The sequence below is a fragment of the Mobula birostris genome, chromosome 7 (genome assembly GCF_030028105.1).
Source record: "Mobula birostris isolate sMobBir1 chromosome 7, sMobBir1.hap1, whole genome shotgun sequence".
Taxonomy (NCBI): domain Eukaryota; kingdom Metazoa; phylum Chordata; class Chondrichthyes; order Myliobatiformes; family Myliobatidae; genus Mobula; species Mobula birostris.
This window is the reverse complement of record NC_092376.1, coordinates 157687791-157708734: the sequence shown is the minus strand read 5'-3', so window position 1 is coordinate 157708734 and position 20944 is coordinate 157687791. Positions and strand designations below refer to the sequence as shown.

The 20944-nt window shown below is 39.3% G+C and overlaps 1 protein-coding gene across 1 annotated transcript in view; it reads left to right on the top strand.

Annotated features, from left to right (window-relative positions):
• The window catches only part of LOC140200526 (septin-8-B-like), an 85531-nt gene extending 69586 nt beyond the window's left edge, over positions 1–15945 (top strand). The window contains exons 6-10 of the mRNA XM_072263992.1: positions 264–360; positions 725–893; positions 4472–4604; positions 5525–5715; positions 9354–15945. Of these exons, the coding sequence (XP_072120093.1) occupies positions 264–360; positions 725–893; positions 4472–4604; positions 5525–5715; positions 9354–9357 (594 nt within the window). The 3' untranslated portion in view covers positions 9358–15945. The remainder of the gene's footprint in view (positions 1–263; positions 361–724; positions 894–4471; positions 4605–5524; positions 5716–9353) is intronic.
• Positions 15946–20944: the final 4999 nt, after the last annotated feature.

Here is a 20944-nt window from a genome sequence, read left to right as displayed (position 1 = left end):
GGAATTTAAGTTTCTATAAGTAAAACTGCAAAGTTACAGAACTATTTCCTTTATATCCCAGCAACATAAAAATAAATTTTCAATTGCAATTAAAACTTTGCACACCATTGATCATGTTAGAATGCTTTCCTGTCATTTGCACCTACGATTCCTTAAGGAAATTGATTCACAAGTTGATAATATTTCTGAGATACGTACTGTAGCATTGGGGAGGGGATGGTGAGATGTTTTGTTATATATAGTTCTGCATTTTCTTCCTTCAGGCTCACCTCCCTTTTGCAGTTGTTGGCAGTATGGAAGAGGTGAAAGTGGGAAATAAAATGGTGAAAGCTCGGCAGTACCCATGGGGTGTTGTTCAGGGTAGGTAGAAGTTTCATACAGTAGACGCAAAGTTATGTGTTAGGCTCTTTATATTTTTAGAAAATCAAACTTTGGGTTCAATACTTAAAGGACATATCAGCTGTTTGCATTCCTGTTGTGGAAATCTGTCATAAATGTTTGGCATCAAATATTCTTTCCACTTTGTTCAATTTTGTAATGAATATGATTAAGTGCAAATGATTGCTAATTCCGAGGGTCTTCATCGAATGGGATGTTACATATATTATGTGGTTCTGTCTACCGCATGGTATGCAAAAATTTTTTCGTCACATTTCTTTCCTTAGCAAATAAAAGCAAAAATAATTAAACATCTGTGATTTAAGTACTTTTGTTACTTTAACAGTTGAAAATGAAAATCATTGTGACTTTGTGAAGCTGCGTGAAATGCTGATTCGTGTTAATATGGAGGACCTGAGGGAGCAGACACATACAAGGCACTACGAGTTATATCGGCGTTGCAAACTGGAGGAGATGGGATTCAAAGACACAGATCCTGACAGCAAACCATTCAGGTCAGAAGGTCTCCATCAATGTTTGAAGAAATATTATAAAATCATGTAGATGTATACTGTATGATGTATATTTACTGAACAGGCTTGGAGGTCACCAAAAGGCACAGAAGTAAACCTTCCCAGTAAAAATGACCATGACATTTGAACTCCAAATGTTGAATCCTTGCTGATGATACAACTGTAGTTGATTTTCATTTGTTGAATTTGAGTGGATTTCTGACCGGCATCTTTCTGTTTAGAGATACCAGAGGCTGAGGGAAAAAATAAGCTGCTGGAAGAACTTGACAGGTTGAGCAGCATCTGTGGAGTCAAAAGCAGCTGATAACCTCTTCCACTTTCTGAGACTGCTTGATTTTGAATTATGACAATTATTGGATCCTACTTACTCGCATTAAACCAACATTGAACATAGTATTGCTGAGGCACAACTTGTGTTTTAAAAACATCCACCATGAATTCCCTACTTTTATCATCTGTTCTTTATTGATAAAACCAAGAATTGTGAGTGCCTTTGAACACTTTCACTACTGCCCTGCCATTTTACATAACTAGTGCTCCAATACCCCCAAGGTCCCTTTGCTGCTCCACACTTTAAAAAAACACACACACAACCCATAATTCTATATTACTTCTCCACATTCTTCACTTAAAAATACATCACTTCATGTATCTCAATGCGGAACTTTGTCTGCCACGTGCCTGCCCGTATCATCTTGTTTTATCCTGCTCCAATGTATCTCTATCCGCTTCACAGTTTACAACAGAACCAAACTTTAAAATTGTAGCTGACACCCCTAATTCATTGCTTCATTTTAAAATCTGTATCAGTGGCCCAAGTAGTAGTCCATAAAAAGTGCCACAATTTGCTCTTCAATTCGAATAAACAACCATTCACTGTGTCCCCCTATGGCCTGTTACATAGCCAACTTCCTATCCATCTCACAGTACCTTTTAACTTGACTGATATCCTGTTATGTAGCATCTTATCAAAAGGCTATACTTGAAACTCATGTACACTGACTGCACTGCCTTCTTCAACTTCACTACTGCATCAAAAAACACTGAAAATGGTAAAACAGTATTTTCCAATCACATATTTGTGCTTTTCCTAGTGTGTTTTTTTAAATACAAAGGCAACAGTAGCAAGGGGTTTTAAATGTACAAAGAAACTACTCAAACCTAAAGAGTCGGAGGACAGCAGAGATCCCAGATTTGGCACTTTGAAGGTGTATGTTCCTCAAACCTAAATCTGGGTACCAATTGTCAACTGGTTGTGGTTAGTGATCCTTGAAGTTGTCTTTACTTGGCTTCCTGCACGGGATTTTCTTTTCCTTTAGCAAGGCAAAGATAATGGATCTGTTCAGATTTGGAAGTTCATTATTATTATCGTGAAGGATTTCAGGTCTTCAGTTATTGCAGCAGCCCCCAATACATCCATTGGCACTGCACTATAGTAAGACTGGGTTCAAGAATTTAATAAAGCAGAGTTACGAAGTGTTTCACACAATGACTGAAGATGCCATGTTCCAGAGAAATATTAAATTGGAATATTGAACACTGTGGACTAAGCTTTGGAATTCATTAAGAAAATCAAATCTGATATGAAATTTATGGGCTCTACTGGTTTTTATATCTGTTTACGATTCTCATTATCATCTTCTTTGATCGTCAACTCAGCCTGAGGGGTAGCAGTGTTCATATTTCTGGATGTGATCTTGTTAATGCCATCTGATGGGATGCAGGGTGTTTCCCTTGAGAAATACAGGGCAGCTGCCCAGGACTGCTTGGTGTACTTTTCAGTAGCAGTGTTGCCAAAGGTGTAAAAATAACTCAGCAGCTAACCATTGAACTGCTGTTTAGGTGAACTGGTTGTCTGGCTTTTAATACTGCAAAGGTATGGAAATTTGAAAAAATTAGTTGGTTGGAAAAAAACAGTAATATCTTTGTTCAATTATGCGAGGCATAGCAGATTGAACAAAGCTGGGGTATTATCTCATTCTTTTATCACTATTTATTTTCTAGTTCAGTGGATTTCACTTAATTGGGACACTTCGGGGCCAATCCATTTTGGCCCAATTAAGTGGCTGCCCCAATTAGCTAGAGTTTCATGAAAATAGTTAAAAAGGTTTAAAAAAGTCAAATTACCATTTAACTGAGTATCAAATTGTTCTACAAGTCTGTGGTGGCCAGTGCTAGCGTGTTTGCTGTTGGGTGCTGGGTCAGCAGGCTGAGGGTAGCAGACACCAACAGAATCAACAAACTCATTTGTAAGGCCAGTGATGTTGTGGGGATGGAACTGGACTCTCTGACGGTGGTGTCTGAAAAGAGACTGTTGTCCAAGTTGCATGCCATCTTGGACAATGTCTCCCATAATGTACTGGTTGGGCACAGGAGGACATCCAGCCAGAGACTCATTCCACCGAGATGCAACACAGAGCGTCATAGGAAGTCATTCCTGCCTGTGGCCATCAAACTTTACAACTCCTCCCTTGGAGGGTCAGACACCCTGAGCCAATAGGTTGGTCCTGGACTTATTTCCTGGCATAATTTACATATTACTATTTAATTATTTATGGTTTTATTACTGCTTAATTATTTATGGTGCAACTGTAACGAAAACCAATTTCCCCTGGGATCAATGAAGTATGACTATGACTAAATTATATATTTAAATGAATTACCAATGCTACTACAGTCCTATAAAACAGTATATTAGTTCATTATAATTATTGATGGAAGGATTCATCCAGTGTACCCTGCTGTGACTTCTTGATTGATTTTAAATGAACAAAATCAGGGCAGACACACTGCGTAATTTTTTTTCAGCTAGTGTCAAATCTTTTCATGGCATCTTGACAAGGGTAAAAAAAAAACTCAAAATGATCAAAAATCACCACTTTTTGAATTGGCAAAATGGATAACATAACACAAGCACAAGCAACGAATGCTGTTTAAAAACTATTTTCTCCAAGCACGGTATGGTGTATCGGCCACACGAGCACACAACTACAGTAGTTAGAAACTGTTCGGCAACAATGTCCTGTCCCGGTTAAATGGCGTAGTGTCCCAAGTAAACAAAGGGAATCCCAGCTATTTTCTTGATTCAGTTTTTGTTCTTTAAGAGTTGTCCCAAATAAGTGGCAGCCGTGATTAACTGATGGCCCAATTAACTGGAATCCACTGTATATTGAAAAGCTGGTGTTTAGAAATTTTATCATGGCTGATGATTTTTGAAAATTAGAGTTGTGAAGAACATAATCTGTAGTCATTTCTTCTCTGGGGTCAGCTTCCAAATTCAGTTCCTGTATGGGGTAACTGTTGCCATTCTGTGCAAGTTTGTTTGGCTGGAGGTTTTCATGCATATCATGCAAACAGCTAAAATGATTAAGAGAAATGTTTATCTTTATTTGTGAGATTAGTGGTGATTTTTGAGATGCACTGATGGGGTATGATAATGACTACTTAATTATGCATCTGTCATAAGCTAGTTCTCAATTAAGTTTATTTTTTAATTGATCTGTATAATTTGCTGAAGACTGATTTGAGAAGTTATCTGTAACTTGAACTATCTCGTTTAGCCTACAGGAAACGTATGAAGCCAAAAGGAATGAATTTATGAGTGAACTGCAGAAAAAGGAAGAGGAAATGAGGCAAATGTTTGTCATGAGAGTTAAAGAAACTGAGACAGATCTGAAAGAGAAAGAAAAGGAGGTGAGCCATTTTCCAAAGCAGTGAAAATTAGTCATATTTTATCAACAGTCTTGCAGAAGCCATAAATTCTATGGGATAGAAACTGCTCATTGGTGACAAGAGCTAAATTGGTGCTTGTGTGTATCGGTCACCGAAAGTGCTTTGAGTTCATTTTTCAATACTACACTCATTTAGTTTCTCTGAACAGTGGTTACAATTATTAACTGATGTTCACCAGACTTTTTCCATTACTACTGAAAATCAAAAAAAAAGTAGCTGTAGATGCTGGAATTAAACCAAATATGTAGGTCAGGCAGCACTTGTGTGGGAGAAACAGAAAAGTGGAGTTAATATTTCAGGTCGATGCTCCTGCATCAGTTCTAATGAAAGGCCATTGACCTGAGAAAGTAACTTTCTCTACGCACAAGGTGCTGCTCAGCCTGCTGAGTATTTGTGGAATATTTTGTTTTTTTAAAGCACAATTTTCTTCTGTCAAAAAGAAAATGGTCGTCTTTGCTTTAATACTTCTGCAAGTAAAGGGATTTCTGATCTGAATTTGCTAAGTACAGAACATTCTGGAATGAGAATTTTGGATCCCCAACACTCTTCTACTATTTAACAAAGCAAACATATATATCTAAAAATAAGCATTCAACATTCTGTGTGAATTACCTACCTGTTTTATAAAAATACTTAATGTATCAGGGAATCGATGTCTTGACAAGAGCATCAAAACATTTGAACTGAAATCTCGGAGTACCCATGTGTAAACTGAAGATAATTGATTTAGAATTTTGCATTCTGATGTTATGAAGGATCAGACAGCATCTTTGATACTGGATGGACAAATGTTGTTATAAGTATAGTCTCGTATTTCCTCTGAGGAATAAATTGGAGATCAGGTTTTTGTTTGCATCAGTCCACTTGGCTTTGTGTTACAGCTTCACGATCAGTTTGATCAATTGAAGAAAACACACCAGGAAGAGAAGAGAAAACTGGAGGAGAAGCGGCGAGAATTGGAAGAAGAGATGAACGCATTTAACCGGCGGAGAATGGCAGCCCAGGCGCTGCAGGGGCAAGGTTTCCAGGCCACAGGACAACAACCAGTAAAGAAAGACAAAGATAGAAAAAAGTAAGCTGGATTAACTAGCTCTTGCTGGCTAATTGTAAATTACCTTTAGAGTATCTACTTGTTGCTGCTGTGGATATTGATTACTAAATCTTAAGCCTGGCTGTCCTATACTGATAATTAATCCTCTTCTGTGGCATGTATATCAATTATTATGCTAACAGCAAGCTCTTCTCTGTCAGACATCTCTTTTCCAAATGTAACTGAACTAACAGGCACACTCATTCTTCCCCTGAACTACTTGCTGTTTTGCTATCAGACCACTTTCCAGGGCAATGTCAGTTCGAAATCTGGAGATCAGCTGGTGGTGTATAATCATTACTCCATTGAGGTACATGAAGTTGGTCATGGAATCTGAGAGTGCTGGAGTGTAGAAAAATGAACCACAGTCCTGGAGTAATTATACAATAATTATAGATACAGTAATGAACCACATTAATAGGCAGCTTGCAGATAAAAGTTGCTTTTGAGGCATGCTGCTCATATGAATTAATCCAACTTGCTGCTTTGCCGAAAATGAAGTGAGGACAGTTGCAGACTTGCCACGTTCATAAATTGTAAAGGTTAGAAAAGTGTTTGGTATAAACTGTAACTTCATGGTGTGAAATTCCCACAGGATTGTTTATTTACAATTTACAGATTTTTCCCTGAATTTGCAGCACACTCAAGTTACCTTGCAATCTTCTATGTAGCCCTAAGTGTGTTTGTGTAATTATTGCACAAATGAAGCAGAGGGGAGACAGAACATTCAGAACATTCTTTTGATTGCGAGATTAGTTCAAGTCAGCCTCAACATGCAGCTATAGTATGCCTTAGGTATAATAAAGGAAGAGAAGTTCAAGGTTTATTAATGGGCACAAAGTTAATGGCAGTTGTCATAAAATGCTGCCTTTCTTTCGTAGCTGGCACCATCTACTCTTCCCCTTTATGTGTGTATTTTTAACGTCTCAAAATATCCAGGCTTTATTTTGCTGATGAATAGTGGCAGAAGTGCTGCATGAGGTTATTTATTCAAGCAGAGCCTGCATAATGGGATATTTCAATTGCGTGACTTTGCCCCATGGTCTCTGAGTTGATGCAATGTTAAATTTAAACAACCATTGCTTTGAATTTCAAGTGACCTAAATCCTTTTACACTAATATGGCTCAGAGTCATGCTATGTAGCTGATAGCTTTGTCCTGCATGACCTTTTAAAGTAGATTTCCAAAGCAGGGTTTACAGAACATAGAACAGTATAGCACAGATACCCAGACTTTTTCCCAGGGCATAATACAAGGGGGTGTAATTTGAAGGTGATTGAAGGAAAGTACAGGGGGATGTCAGAGGTAAATTCTTTGCACAGTGCTGCATGTGTGGAAAGCCCTGCCAGGGGTGGTGCTAGAAACAGATACATTAGAGGCGTTTAAGTAACTCGTAGATAGGCACATGGATGATAAAGAAGGGAAGGGTTAGATTGATCTTAGAGTTGGTTAAAAGCCGGCACAGCATCGTGGGCCAAAAGGCTGGTACTGAGTTAGAATCAGAATCAAATTTAAATCACCAGCATACGTTGTGAAATTTGCCTTTGCAGCAGCAATACATAAAAAAGTGAAAAATAGAGAAAAAATGTGAATTACAGTAAGTATGTATATATTAAAGTTAAATAAGTTGTACAAAAATTTTAAAAAAAAATAGAAAAGTAGTGAGGTGGTGTTCATGGGTTCTGCGCTGTGATGTCCTATGTTCTAAATGCTTTAAATGCCCTGGGCTTTTCATGTATTTTAAGTAAAAAGGTTTTCAAATGACTATATTTACAAAAAATAATGTTCCATTTCTAGCATTTTTCACTTCATTTCAGGTTTCCGTTGTCTTACGTTTTTTAACTTCTGAATTCTCTTAGTATCGATCATGTCAGTGGCAGTTAGTTTTGCCCTCTCCGTAAACAGAAAAAAATGCATCTATTTTATCAAACCTCCCATAATTTCTAAAGACATCTGTTAAGTCACCCCCCCCCCCACTTTCTCTCCTTGAGAGAAAGGAAACAGAGCCAATTTCAACTGTTCCTGTTAATTCAAGGCTAGACGGCATGTATACTTGGACTTGCCCAGTGCTTTCCACTCTCTTGCAGATCAGGAGTGTGATGGAAGATTCTCCATTTTGCTGATGGAATGCTTTGTGATAATAAGGAGCTTAATACTATGCACCCCAAAGCATCACATCTACTATCCTAAACATTCCCTTGTTTCTCCAGTGCACTGAGTATCATCTACAATATGCACCGTAGTTATTCACCCATTTTCCATTGTGAGCACCTCCTGCTTCTCTGGTCTGCATCAGAAGGTACCAGGACCGCAGATATTAAGCAACACCTCTTGTGCAGGTTTTGATATGGAAGTATATGATTGTTCCTTCATAGTTGGTGAGAATGCATCCCGGGACATCTTGTCTAGTGAGACTGTGTGATTACTTACTACTAGAAAGTGGCTTAATGTCACCTTCAAGAAGTTGCTTGATCAGCTGAAAAGTTCTTTGGGACATACTGCAGCTGTCAAAATAGAATCTCACCTTCTGGTAACTTGCCATTTTTGGTACTTGTAAATTTCTGTTGTATTCAGTTCAGTGCCTCAGCAGTCTTTAATCTGACAAGAATTGTTTGCAGTGCTCAAGGTATTCAATCCAAAGTAATGCAAGGTTGCTGCTGTAACCAAGGTGCTACAGAAAGTTAGAGAGATCACTCCTCTACTATTAAATTCTCATTCATTCTTTTTTTCTTTCTCTTTCTCTCTCTCTCTCTCTCTCTCTCTCTCTCTCTCTTTCTTTCTTTCTTTCTTTCTTTCTTTCTTTCTTTCTTTCTCTCTCTCTCTCTCTCTCTCTCTCTCTCTCTCTCTCTCTCTCTCTCTCTCTCTCTCTCTCTCTCTCTCTCTCTCTCTCTCTCTAGATGACTCAAGTGCTTGGGTTGCTTTTATTTTGTTAAGGGAAACATTTATTTGAACATGTTGCATATCTTGAATTCATTACTTTTACCTTCTCAATTCTCGCACTCCCCGCAATTCCCCTCCCTCCCATCTCCCCTCCCTCCCTCCCATCTCCCCTCCCCTCCCTCCCTTCTCCCCCTCCCCTCCCTCCCTCTCATCTCCCCCTCCCCTCCCTCCCTCTCATCTCCCCCTCCCCTCCCTCCCTCTCATCTCCCCTCCCCCCTCCCCCTCTCCCCTCCTCCCCCCTCCCCCTCTCCCCTCCTCCCCCCTCCCCCTCTCCCCTCCTCCCCCCTCCCCCTCTCCCCTCCTCCCCCCTCCCCCTCTCCCCTCCTCCCCCCTCCCCCTCTCCCCTCCTCCCCCCTCCCCCTCTCCCCTCCTCCCCCCTCCCCCTCTCCCCTCCTCCCCCCTCCCCCTCTCCCCTCCTCCCCCCTCCCCCTCCCCTCTCTCTTCACCCCCACCTCCCCATCACCACCCTCAACCCCAACACGCTCACTACTTCTTTCCACCACCTTTCCCCTTTTGCTTTCTATTGGTCCTCCTGTTCTCCACTTCCTCAATTGTTCTCACCACTTCCTTTCACATCACTATCTGGTTTTAGGAATGTTATTTTTTATGTCACACAACATGACCATTTATGATTTGCTTCATTCTTTCAGTTCTCATTTGTGTTTTTTTTTCTCTTTCAGTTAAAGCCTCATGCACATTTAAACCTATTCATATGGGATTATTTCTTGTGATGTTAATAACATAATTATCACATAAAGAGTCTCTTGCCTCCTCACCTTCCTGCCTCTACTTTGCTGCAACATGGACCACAAATGTTTCAAGTCAAAACCTGGACAGACGAAGTCATCATCAGGACCTATGAAATGCTCCATTTGGAAGGCCATCACGTGAATTATGCTTGCCCGTATCATTTAGTTTGACATTATCTTTATGTTGAGAACTTCACTGAATTTCTCATTTTTCTTCAAATGGCCCTTTTAAAATGGACTTTATATATATTTATACTATTTTTGTAAACATTTCTACAATAGTTTAAAAATAATTATACAAAATGATACTTAACAATTTATGAAATATATATATGCAAGAACCATGATTTTTTTTAACAGCTTATGGTGTTAATGCTACATTGAAGAATATACACAAGATGGAAATCAAGTTAAACTTTATTCTTAATCTATTTATAAATTTTTATTTTATAAATGAAGGATGTTTTAAAATCTTAAAGTTGGCGCTTGGGGAATGCTGAAATGTGCAATTCTGTGCCAATGTTACCTAAATTCTGTGTTGAGCAATAACATCATGGCTTTGCCTTCTGAGGTGGGGTATTGAGGTAGAACAGTTAACTTTTATCTCTTTTGCAAAAGACTAAGCAGGCATTGTTGGGTATAATTCAAGTTGAAATATAAAAGGACCATCAGCTGAGCTGATCTGTTATGATGCTGAGGTTTGCCCATATTTGGGTGAAGCAAATCAAAAGCAATATGTTTGTTGATTCCACAGGAAGTGTCAAGTTGAGATGTCATAGATGCATTTTTTAATGTTTAGTGCTTTTTATGCATCAACCTATGGAAGAGGTGCTGGCCTCATCATTTTGACATAACATTCCCTTGAGCAAGTCCTTGTGTTTTGCACCTGCTTTGCAGAAGGATTAAGTGGTCAGATCAGTGTAGTGAAGAATAGTTGTGCATTTGAAATCTGGGAAACAAAAATTGAAAGAAATTTGCTGCTAAGTAGTTTGGTTAAAGGCTTTGTGTTGGATGCATCATGTATTTCAGTTTAACGGTAGATTAGCTCACTGGGTGATGGAGTTGTTGAACATAATTCTTATACCATTGTCATTCAATCTCTTTGTGATTGATGGTTTTTAGTAACACTGTTGCCTAATTCAGAAGATTTTAAGTTTCAGATCATATTCCTGAGAAATGTACCCAAAATTCTTAGCTGACGTTTTGCACTGAAAGTGCTTCACTGAATTGCTGTCATTTGGATGAGAAGTCAGAATCAGAATCAGGTTTATTATCATTGGCATGTGATGTGAAATTTGTTAACTAGGTGACACAATTTTGAAGAAGAACAAGGAAGTTACCGTGTTCTTCAAATTTGTGTTAGACTTCTCATCTCCAGGCCAAAATTTATCCCTCAATAAAAATTCTGAAAAGCAGATTCTCTGGTTCTTGCAGCATCATATTTTTTCCATGAGAACCTCTGTGTCCAAGTTTTCTACTGTGTTTACTGCATTGCGGTAAAGAATTAAATTTCAGGTACCTTTGCCTGTTTTGAGATATCCAGAGCCAAGAACGGTACTATGCAAGAGAACGTACACTCAGTGGCCACTTTATTAGGTAAAGGAGTGGAACCCGGTGTGGTCTTGTTCTGCTGTAGCCCTTCCACTTCAGGATTTGATGTGTTGTGCGTTCAGAGATGACCTTCTGCACACCACAGTTGTAATGCATGTTTATTTGAGTTACTGTTGGCTTGAACCAGTTTGGCTATTCTTTGTAAACTCTAGAGGCTGTTGTGCGTGAAAATCCCAGGAGATCAGCAGTTTCTGAGTTACTCAAACCTCCCCGTTTGGCACCAACAATTGTACCACGGTCAAAGTCACTTAGATCACATTTCTTTCCCATTCTGATGTTTTGTTTGAACAACAATCGAACCATGTCTGCATGCTTTTATGCATTGAGTTACTTCCACGTGATTGGCTGATTAAATATTTGCATTAATAAACAGGTATACCTAATAAAATGGCCAGTGAGTTTATTTATCTCCATTACATTATTTTAGCAAATTGAACTGGTATATTTTCCTAGCTCATAGCAAACTATTGTTTCCTCCTGTTTATTAAGAAAAAGAATAAAAAGAATTGTTTATAAACAGCATTAGATAAAAAGGAATGGAATAATTTAGTAAACAAAAATGAATATTCTCTTTAAGAAATATTCAGCTTTATTCAACATAGCTTTTTCAACTTTAACAGGTTAGCTACATATTTGTATGAAGGACTTACAGTTTTATATGTTTGGTTCACAGAGTATTTTTCCTCTGAAGAGTGAAATTTGTAGAACTTGTTTGTATTAATGAATAGAGGGCACTTATGTAACTAGTAATAATATTTCCTTGTGCTGCAAACATATCAGGATTGGAAAGATTCATTTGAAATTATCACACAAATTTCCATGAGCATCTTTCAAATAATGACCTAGGATTTTTGGCTGATTGCCATTCACATCTTAGCTTGTAGATATCCCTCTGTAGAAGACTTCCTTGAAACCTCCCTAATCCTCCCTTCATGTGGTAGTGTTAGATGTGCTGACAAATGTTGATAGCCTACTTGTTTGGCATTTGTATCAAGCTGTTGCAAAGCCTAAGATCACTGAATCTTTTTGAATTTCCTTAAAATGGAGAGGCATATTTTTGCAAGTATTAATTATGATACTATTTCAGTTTGAATCTGGAGTTTTACAACAAAGAAGGACTCAGCAGCACAGAACATCTATGCCAACCTTTTTGCCCGTCTATGTTAATCCCATTTGCCCATGGTAGGAGCATCCAATGAATCATACAATATGGAAGTAGGCCCTCCAGCTCAACTGGACCATGCCAAACAACATGCCCATCCAAGATGGTTCCACTTGCCATAATCTTCTGTGTCTTGACAATTTAAAACAATAAATATAATTATACTCAATTAAATATAATCCAAATTGTCTTTATACTTCATTCTCTTATAGCTGTTCCAGTTGTAGTTAATGGAGTTACTTTTCCTGTACCAGATCTAGCCCTGGTGAAGATTCATCAAACATATTTCCCAGTAGAGTCGACACAGTAAACTTCACCGTGTGTCTGTTGGGAAGTTCAGGACATAGGTGCCTATGTGAGTGCCCAGAATTTCCTGATACTTCCAGGGACTGTGTGGAAATGAGTCGATTTGTGCAGACCAGTATTGTTGACCATGAGTTATAGGAACAGGATTGAGCCATTCAGCCCATTGAGTCTGCTCTGCCATTTGATCATGGCTGATCCCTTTCCGTCTGAACTACATTCTCCTGTTTTCACACCCTAACATCAAGAATCTATCAACTTCCGCCTTAAGTCCACCCAGTGACTTGGCCTCCATGGCCAACTGTGTCAACGAATTCCACAGGTTCACTGCCCGTGGCTAAAGAAATACCTCCTCATCTCTGTTCTAAATGACATCCCTCTGTTCTGAGGTTATGCCCTCTGGTCTTAAACCTCTCCACGCCCACTTTATCTACACCTTTCAATATTCGATAGGTTTTAATGAGATCCCCCCCACCCCCATTCTTCTGACTTCCAGCAAGTACAGGCTCAGAGCCATCAAACGTTCTTCATATGATAACCCTTTCAATCCTGAAAACATTTTTGTGAACCTCCTTTGAACCCTGTCCAGCACACCCTTTCTTAAATAAGGAGAACAGAACTTCTCACATAACTCCAAGTGAGGCCTCACCAGTGCCTTATAAAGCCTCAGCATTACATCCTTGTATATTCTAGTCCTCTCAAATGAATGATAACATTGCATTTGCCTTCCACACCACTGAATTAACCTACAAGTTAACCCTTAGGGAATCTTGCACAAGAACCTGTGCATCTTGGATTTGTGAATATTTTCCCCATTTATAGAATAGTCACATTTGTTCCTTCTATGAAAATGCATGATCATGTATTTCCCAGCACTGTATTCCATCTGCCACTCCTTTGCCCATTCTCCTAATCTGCCTAAGTTCTTCTACAGCCTCCTTGCTTCCTCAGCACTACCTGTCTTGCACCTATCTTCATACCATCCTAAGATTTTGTGGAATTTCTAGTTCATTTTATAAAGTCTTTGCACATTTCTTGAAAATCGTCCCTTTAGGTGTTTTTTATTAGAAGGACTTTTACAGAAAACAAAATCCCTTCCAGTACTTGAGTTACAGTGGTATTTTCCTCAACAAATCACCAGTGTTATTTTCTCACTGGTGAGGCAAAAAAGCTCTACGGTTATTTGTTGGTTGTAATCTATTGTTTTCTCTTCCCTACCTAAACGTTTTAGCCAATAACTCATTGTGTATCCTGACAGATGGGACATAGGACCAGTTCATGGTACTCTTAACAAGTGCATTTATCAGGGATGCTGTGCAATGGGACATTTGTTGCATGGTTTTCCTCATGTGGAAAACACACAGGGTGTATGCCAGCATTCAGGCAAGTGCGTGAGCTGAGGTTCAGGTGGACAATGCCCTGACTGGACAAGAAAGCAGAGCCGTAGGGTGGTGGTGATTCAATGGTTGTGATTGGCACCTTGAGAGAAAGAGATGCAGGGAACGAATAGATTGTCAATCCTGGAGAACCAAACCCATAATAGGGAAATTATGGACCAGGTTTGATTTGATGGAGAGGAGATGATTGTTGGAATTTTCACGGGACTCCCAGCCCAGAGTAACAATGCAAAAGTGTGTTTGGCTTGGACGTTCTTATCCTCAGGTGCTCCTGGGATAATTGAATGATGTTATGATGATCCTCATGATGGTACCAAAATAATGTTCTAGATTGAATCCCAACTGGAAGCGAATAGTTCAATTAAAAAGTTGCAAAGTTCCAATTCGGGTGGGGGGGGTAATATTTTTCTGATGTGCCATGGTGAATTACTGAACATGATTGAATTTATAGATCGCTAGATTTTTAAATTCGCTAAGATTTTCTGATTTAAAATAAACACACGGAAGTAGATTAAGCTGATCCTTCATCCTGTGGTGGGAGGAAGAAGCCCCATTTTAAGTTCTCCTCATACTGATCCCTTACAAAGCTGTAAGGAGGCTGAAGGTCAGTTACACCTGCAGGTTCTGAAGAGAAAGTCACTGAGTTACCCATGGTAGCTCCTGTACCTCCTCACGGTTAATTGTAGAATGGTACTGATGGGGATATGGGTGTAGCTCATTTACTTGACTTTATAAACTCAGGAATGCGCAAGTTATGACATCTTGCTGCTGTAAATATATACTCCCCTTGCTCCTTTCAGTCATCCATTTGGGCACTTTTGCTTAATACTTCAATTTTTATTAGACCCTCCTTCCACAAGGTAACAGTAGAATTGCTGTCAATGGGGCTGGCCTCAGGGGCAAAAATAACTTAAATTTCTCACCCATGCAGTGGTATTGCAGATGTAGCATTGGGTACTTCTTCACAGGAAGGCATGCTAGCCTTTATTTGCACATTTGATGTTATTTTCCTAATAATCAACAAGATGTCCTGCCTTGTATGTAAGGAATATCACTTGTTTTTTTTAAAATATACAACATAAAGGGTTTAGTTTGCATTTAGTGCTTTTGGTAGAGCAGGTGGAATAGAGAGAGAGAGAAAAATATCAGCAGATTCAAAGGGAGACTGGGGGTTGGGTGAGAGGAAAATAATTGATAGTTATTTAGCTTGTAATACCTTAAATTTGTCAGTGATTTACAGTGCTGTTATGGCTTTTTAACTTTCAAGCTAAACCAAATATTTTATACCTTTTTGTTCTTAGCTTTGACGTGGGAAATAACTTTCCCATATACCTTCTCAGTTTATAGAGTATTGGAGTCTGAATGATCTGTAAACAATATAATACTTTGAGAAAAAGGGCATTGTAGCTTTGTCATTAGTTATAGAAGTGCACATTATGTATTATATCTGGAGGCAAAAATATTTCTTTTTAGAAAAAATCAGTTTTATTTTAAGATGGAATTTCTCCTTATTGGGCCAAACTTGTAGTAAAGTTGTAGAACAACAATTTTTTTTAGTGCTTGCTTAAAATCATAAATATTTATAAAATATATTTATGTAGACTATAGTCATGCATTGAATTGTTCTAAACACTTTGCATATAATACAAATGCTGATATTGTTACCTGAAACTGTATCGCTCCATGTCATGCCAGTTCATTGTACTTTTTCCATCCTTTTTACCTTCTGTGCATTTTGTACTTTTTTATTATTTCTGCCTCTGTAATTCTGTGAACTTGTCAGTTTGCTTAGATCTTGTGCTTTGTGGAATATTTGTATACTTGAACAATCCTTTTTATTGTTCAAGCATTTTGTGTCAGTACTGCACTGACACCTATCATCGATTTGTTGCTTTCAATTGTATTTTAGCATTTTGGTTAGTTACGCTAAGCATTGTGTCCATCTTTAATTTTATGATAGTTCAAAACTGATGTGCAAAATCAAAATGGTTATTCCTATGCCGATATATATTGTTTTTAAATGTGCTTTTTAATTTTCATTATTTGTTTCATATGACTTTTATCATTAAATGTTAATAAACCATTTGATTTTTGAGATTTAGTTTACTTGTCTCCATAACATGTTTGACGCCCACCCTGGAAAGAGTAAAATGAAGAAGAGGAGAACTACGTTAAGGTTTGAATCAAGTACCTGTCTTATTCAGTAGTTACATTGGAAACTGGCAAAGAGGGAATCATTAGTACAATCCCAAACACCTTTATGGCATTGGCCAAATTGTATGCCTGTCTCTTATTCCCTTTTTCCCAGAGTAATAACAATGGTGTGGTACATAAGTTTCCTGTTTCTACAATTTTGGATACACAGTTTACCTGCAAAGTGCTGTGTTAACATTTTCCATCAAGCTCTGTTCAAGTCAAATAGCACAGTGTACTTCCATATGTTTACTATTGGCTTCAATGGTGCCAAAATCTCCACTTTAGTTATAAGCATTGACTGACCATGGGATAACACTATGGATACTGGTGTGTGTGTTCGTATATATTCTTGCCAAGTGTTTGCTGTTGTACGTGGATGATCCATTTTTATAGTAGTAAAGGGTATATTTTCATTTTCTTAGTTGTAGTCTCTGTTTCTGTATCTCTATCTCTCCCACTCGCTCTCACGCACCCTCTCTCTATCTCCTAATAATTTTCAAACATCGGACTCATCGTATGAGTATTATTTCCCACTTTTCAGATTGGAGGGAATGAATTTGTGTTGTGCTGACATAAGGAGTCATTGGAGAAGTGCAAATGGATCATCTTCAGAGATTCTGCATTTGTGTACCTTTAGTAATAGATTTATAGAGAACTACAGCACAGAAACAGGCCCTTTGGCCCATTTAGTCCATGCTAAACTGCTGTTATGTCTAGTCCCATTGGCCTGCACTTGGACCAAAGCCCTCCATACCCCTCGCTTCCCAAATTTATTTTAAATGTTGAAATCAAACCTCCATCCACCACTTCTTCATAATACTCTTGCATAACGCTCTGAGTGAAGAAATTCTCTGTCGGGTTCCCTTTAAATTACACCCTTTCACCTTCACTTATGACCTATAGTTCTAGTTTCCACACAGTGGGGTAAAAAACCATTTGCATTAAGCCTATATATACCCCTCATAATTTTGTTCTAACCTATTCAACTCTTCCCTATAACTCTGGTCGTCAAATCCCAGTAACATTCTTGTGCATTTGTCCCTCCGTACCTCAATGCTCCCGAGAACTCACTATTTATTATGTACAATATGTACTGCTTTATTTATTCTCTGAAAGTACAACAGCTCTCACTTGTCAACATTAAATTCCCAGCTGTCAAACCCCTGCTCATTTTACCAAGTGATTACTATCTCCAATTTTCTTGTGGGCTACAAACTTGCAAATCATACCTCCTATGTTCACATCCAGTTTGGTAAACAGCAGTGACAACTGATCACAGGCTTCCAGTTACTCAAGTAACCTTCCACTGTCATCCTCTCTACCCCTTTCAAATGCATACATCACCAAAACAAAATCAGCACAGGCAGCACACATCAATGTTGCTGGTGAACGCAGCAGGGCAGGCAGCATCTCTAGGAAGAGGTACAGTCGACGTTTCAGGCCAAGACCCCCTAGTCCTGATGAAGCGTCTAGAGATGCTGCCTGGCCTGCTGCATTCACCAGCAACTTTGATATGTGCTGGATGGGCAAGGAGAACAGTGAGAGGGACAGAGGGAGAAAAAGGAGAGAGAAAATATATATATATATATATACTATAAGCCTACAGACTCTCACAGCTACCTGGACTATACCCCTTCTCACCCTGTCTCTTGCAAAAATGCCATTCCCTTCTTGCAATTCCTCCGTCTCCACCGCATCTGCTCTCAGGATGAGGCTTTTCATTCCAGGACGAAGGAGATGTCCTCCTTTTTTAAAGAAAGGGGCTTCCCTTCCTTCACCATCAACTCTGCTCTTAAACGCATCTCTCCCATTTCATGCACATCTGCTCTCACCTCACTAGGAATAGGGTTCCCCTTGTCCTCACCTACCACCCCACCAGCCTCCGGGTCCAACATATAATTCTCCGTAACTTCTGCCATCTCCAATGGGATCCCACCACTAAGCACATCTTTCCCTCCACCCCCCTCTGCTTTACGCAGGGATCGCTCACTACGTGCCTCCCTTGTCCATTCATTCCCCCGCCCCCCCATCCCTCCCCACCAATCTCCCTCCCGGCACTTATCCTTGTAAGCGGAACAAGTGCTACACATGCCCTTACACTTCCTCCCTCACTACCATTCAGGGCCCCAGACAGTCCTTCCAGGTGAGGCGACACTTCACCTATGAGTCAGAGGGACAGAGGGAGAAAAAGAATACTTCCAGCTCTGATTGTATTTTTGAAGAGCTGGTGAAGCTGTACCAGCCTGTTTGTCAAGCTGGTGGGGTTCCCTTAAAGGCTCGAACCAAAGCTCTTACAGCTTCTAACCAAACAGGCTGAAGAGACACAGAAGATCCCGTTTATGACATACACATTCATGAAACAGAGCACCTTACCATTCCAACATGACTTTTAACATTTTTTGTTTGAGTACTACACTAGATTTAATTCTCAATTTCCATTCTAAGTATTAGTTGATTCATAATTTCCTTTTGAATCACAATGAAGCAACATTCCTTTACTATTGCCTCAGACTGAAGCAACCTGGGCAGACTAGCGGAATGATACAGAAAACTGATGGGCACTCTTCTCTGAACAAGGGAGTGTGAATGACAGAATGGGAAATAGCCTGGGAATTACAAGCCACACAATGGGGACAACGTGAGGGTAAAGGGAAGGATAGAGGAGGGATTTCAGGACCATGTTCCCCTGTTCTGTGTGTTCTCAATTCAATAAGGAAGGAAGTATTACTGAATCCAATTCTGGGAGTCATAGGGGTCAATTTGATACTTAAGCCAAAAGCAAATAGATGGTCACTTTTATCTTTAAGAGTAAGGAACACTCCAAAGTAGCACTTCCAAGTCAGAAGAGGGTTTAATTCAATGGGATTTATCCAGGGTACCACTGGGACCAAAGAATCACAGGCAGATCTCTAACTGAACAATGAGTGAAGTTTTAATAAAATATTTCTGATGCTAACTGGATGAAATTCTGACATGAGGGAAAAATAGGAGGAACCCAATCCTTGGGCTTTTCGAATGATGTGGGAAAGTAAGTATACGATGCATGTTCAAAACGTTATAAATGTTTTAATCTAGTTATGCAATTCATGAGGGAAAAACATCATAAATCAGAGAAAATCTGCAGATGCTGGAGGAAGAGGAGGTTTTGAGCAACTGTACTTTTTCCATAGATTCTGCCTGGCCTGCTGAGTTCCTCCAGCATTCTGTTGTGTTACAGAGAAAACATCACCAAAACAATAACAATAAAAATTTGAATAGCAAGACCAACTTATAAGTAGTCATTTTTAATAATGTGTGTTGGAAGTATAAGGGAGAAATGAGTGAAACAAACCTTTATTGATCTTGGAACAACATTTCTACCTTGTGAAAATCAAAAATACATGGATACTAGAAATATGAAATGAAAACAAAATGCTCAAAGCACTCAACCAATCAAGAAGCAGTTGTTAAAAACAAAAATGCAGATAATATTTTTGGGTGGAAAACCCTTTGTCAGAACTGAGAGAGAAAACTCAGGTTGGCATCAGGTGGGAGAGCTGGATAGGATAAGGGGAATATCATTAACAGGGTGGAGAGCCACTACTGCGGTTGTCATGGAACGAACACAGATGGGTTGCTAATGACAATGGAGTGAGAACACAAAGGAATGTAAAAGTTAAGAAATACAGGGCAAGAGGAGAAGTCAAATTAAATTTATCAAAGTGCATATGTCTCCACATAGTACCCTGAGATTCATTTTGTCGTGGGCATTCACAGTGAATACAAAGAAACACATTAGAATCAATGAAAGACGGCACCCAATGTGCAAAAGACAAAAAGAGAATAAATTAATAAATAAGCAATAAATACCAAGAATATGAGATGAAAAGTCCTTGAAAGTTCCCATAGGTTATGGGAACAGTTCAGTAATGGGGTGAGTGAAGTTATCCCCTTTGGTTCCAGAGTCTGATGGTTGAGGGGTAATAACTGTTCCTGAACCTGGTGGTGTGAGTACTGAGGCTGCTGTACCTTCTTCCTGATGGCACCAGTGAGAAAAGAGTATGCCCTGGAATGTGCGGGGGGGGGGGGTATCCTTGAAGATAATTGCTGCTTTATTGCGACAGCGTTCCATGCAAGAAGTGTTCAAAAGAGCAGGTTGATGGAGAGAGAGAAGCTGATTTACTGTCATGGATGACGTGCAGCAGTGAGGCTTACCTGCAATTGTGGGAATTTGATACTGAGTCAAACATGCCCAAACAGAATCAAAGATGCTGTCCTCAAGCTTACGTTAGGCCATGTTATAATGGTACAAGAAACGCAAACTAGGCTAGAGTAGGAGTGGGGTGGAAGACTCTTCAGATATTGCAGTTCAGTCTAGGCTATATTCAGTCTTAATGACTAGTATTTATCTTATTAGATCTTCAGATGATATTCCCACATTCCTCAGCAAACTGAGGACACTCCGTATTAGAATAGTTAGGGGCAATCGTCGTTGTGGCTATCCCTTGAGGTCGAGGATGATGGTCTTCATTCTGTTGATCTATTTATGGGCTCTCAAGTGGCTTATGAGTCCAATCTTGGCTTTGAAAGTTCTTCCGCATTCAGGATAGGTAGTTCCAGATGGCAGATCGGGCTTTGGTTGTTGCTGCCTCTCTTTCCGTTTTCTTGTCTTTTCTTCTAATTCTGCACATCTGTTGGCTTCGAAAGTTGCTGTTCCTTCTCGAATGATAGTTTGCCAGAGTTTTCTGACCTTGGCATTGGTTTCCCAATTATTGATGTTGATGTTACATTTCTTCATATTGGCTTTGAATCTCTTCTGTTGTCCGCCTCTTTTAGGTTTGCCTTCTTTAAGCTGGGAGTAGAAGATTTGTTTC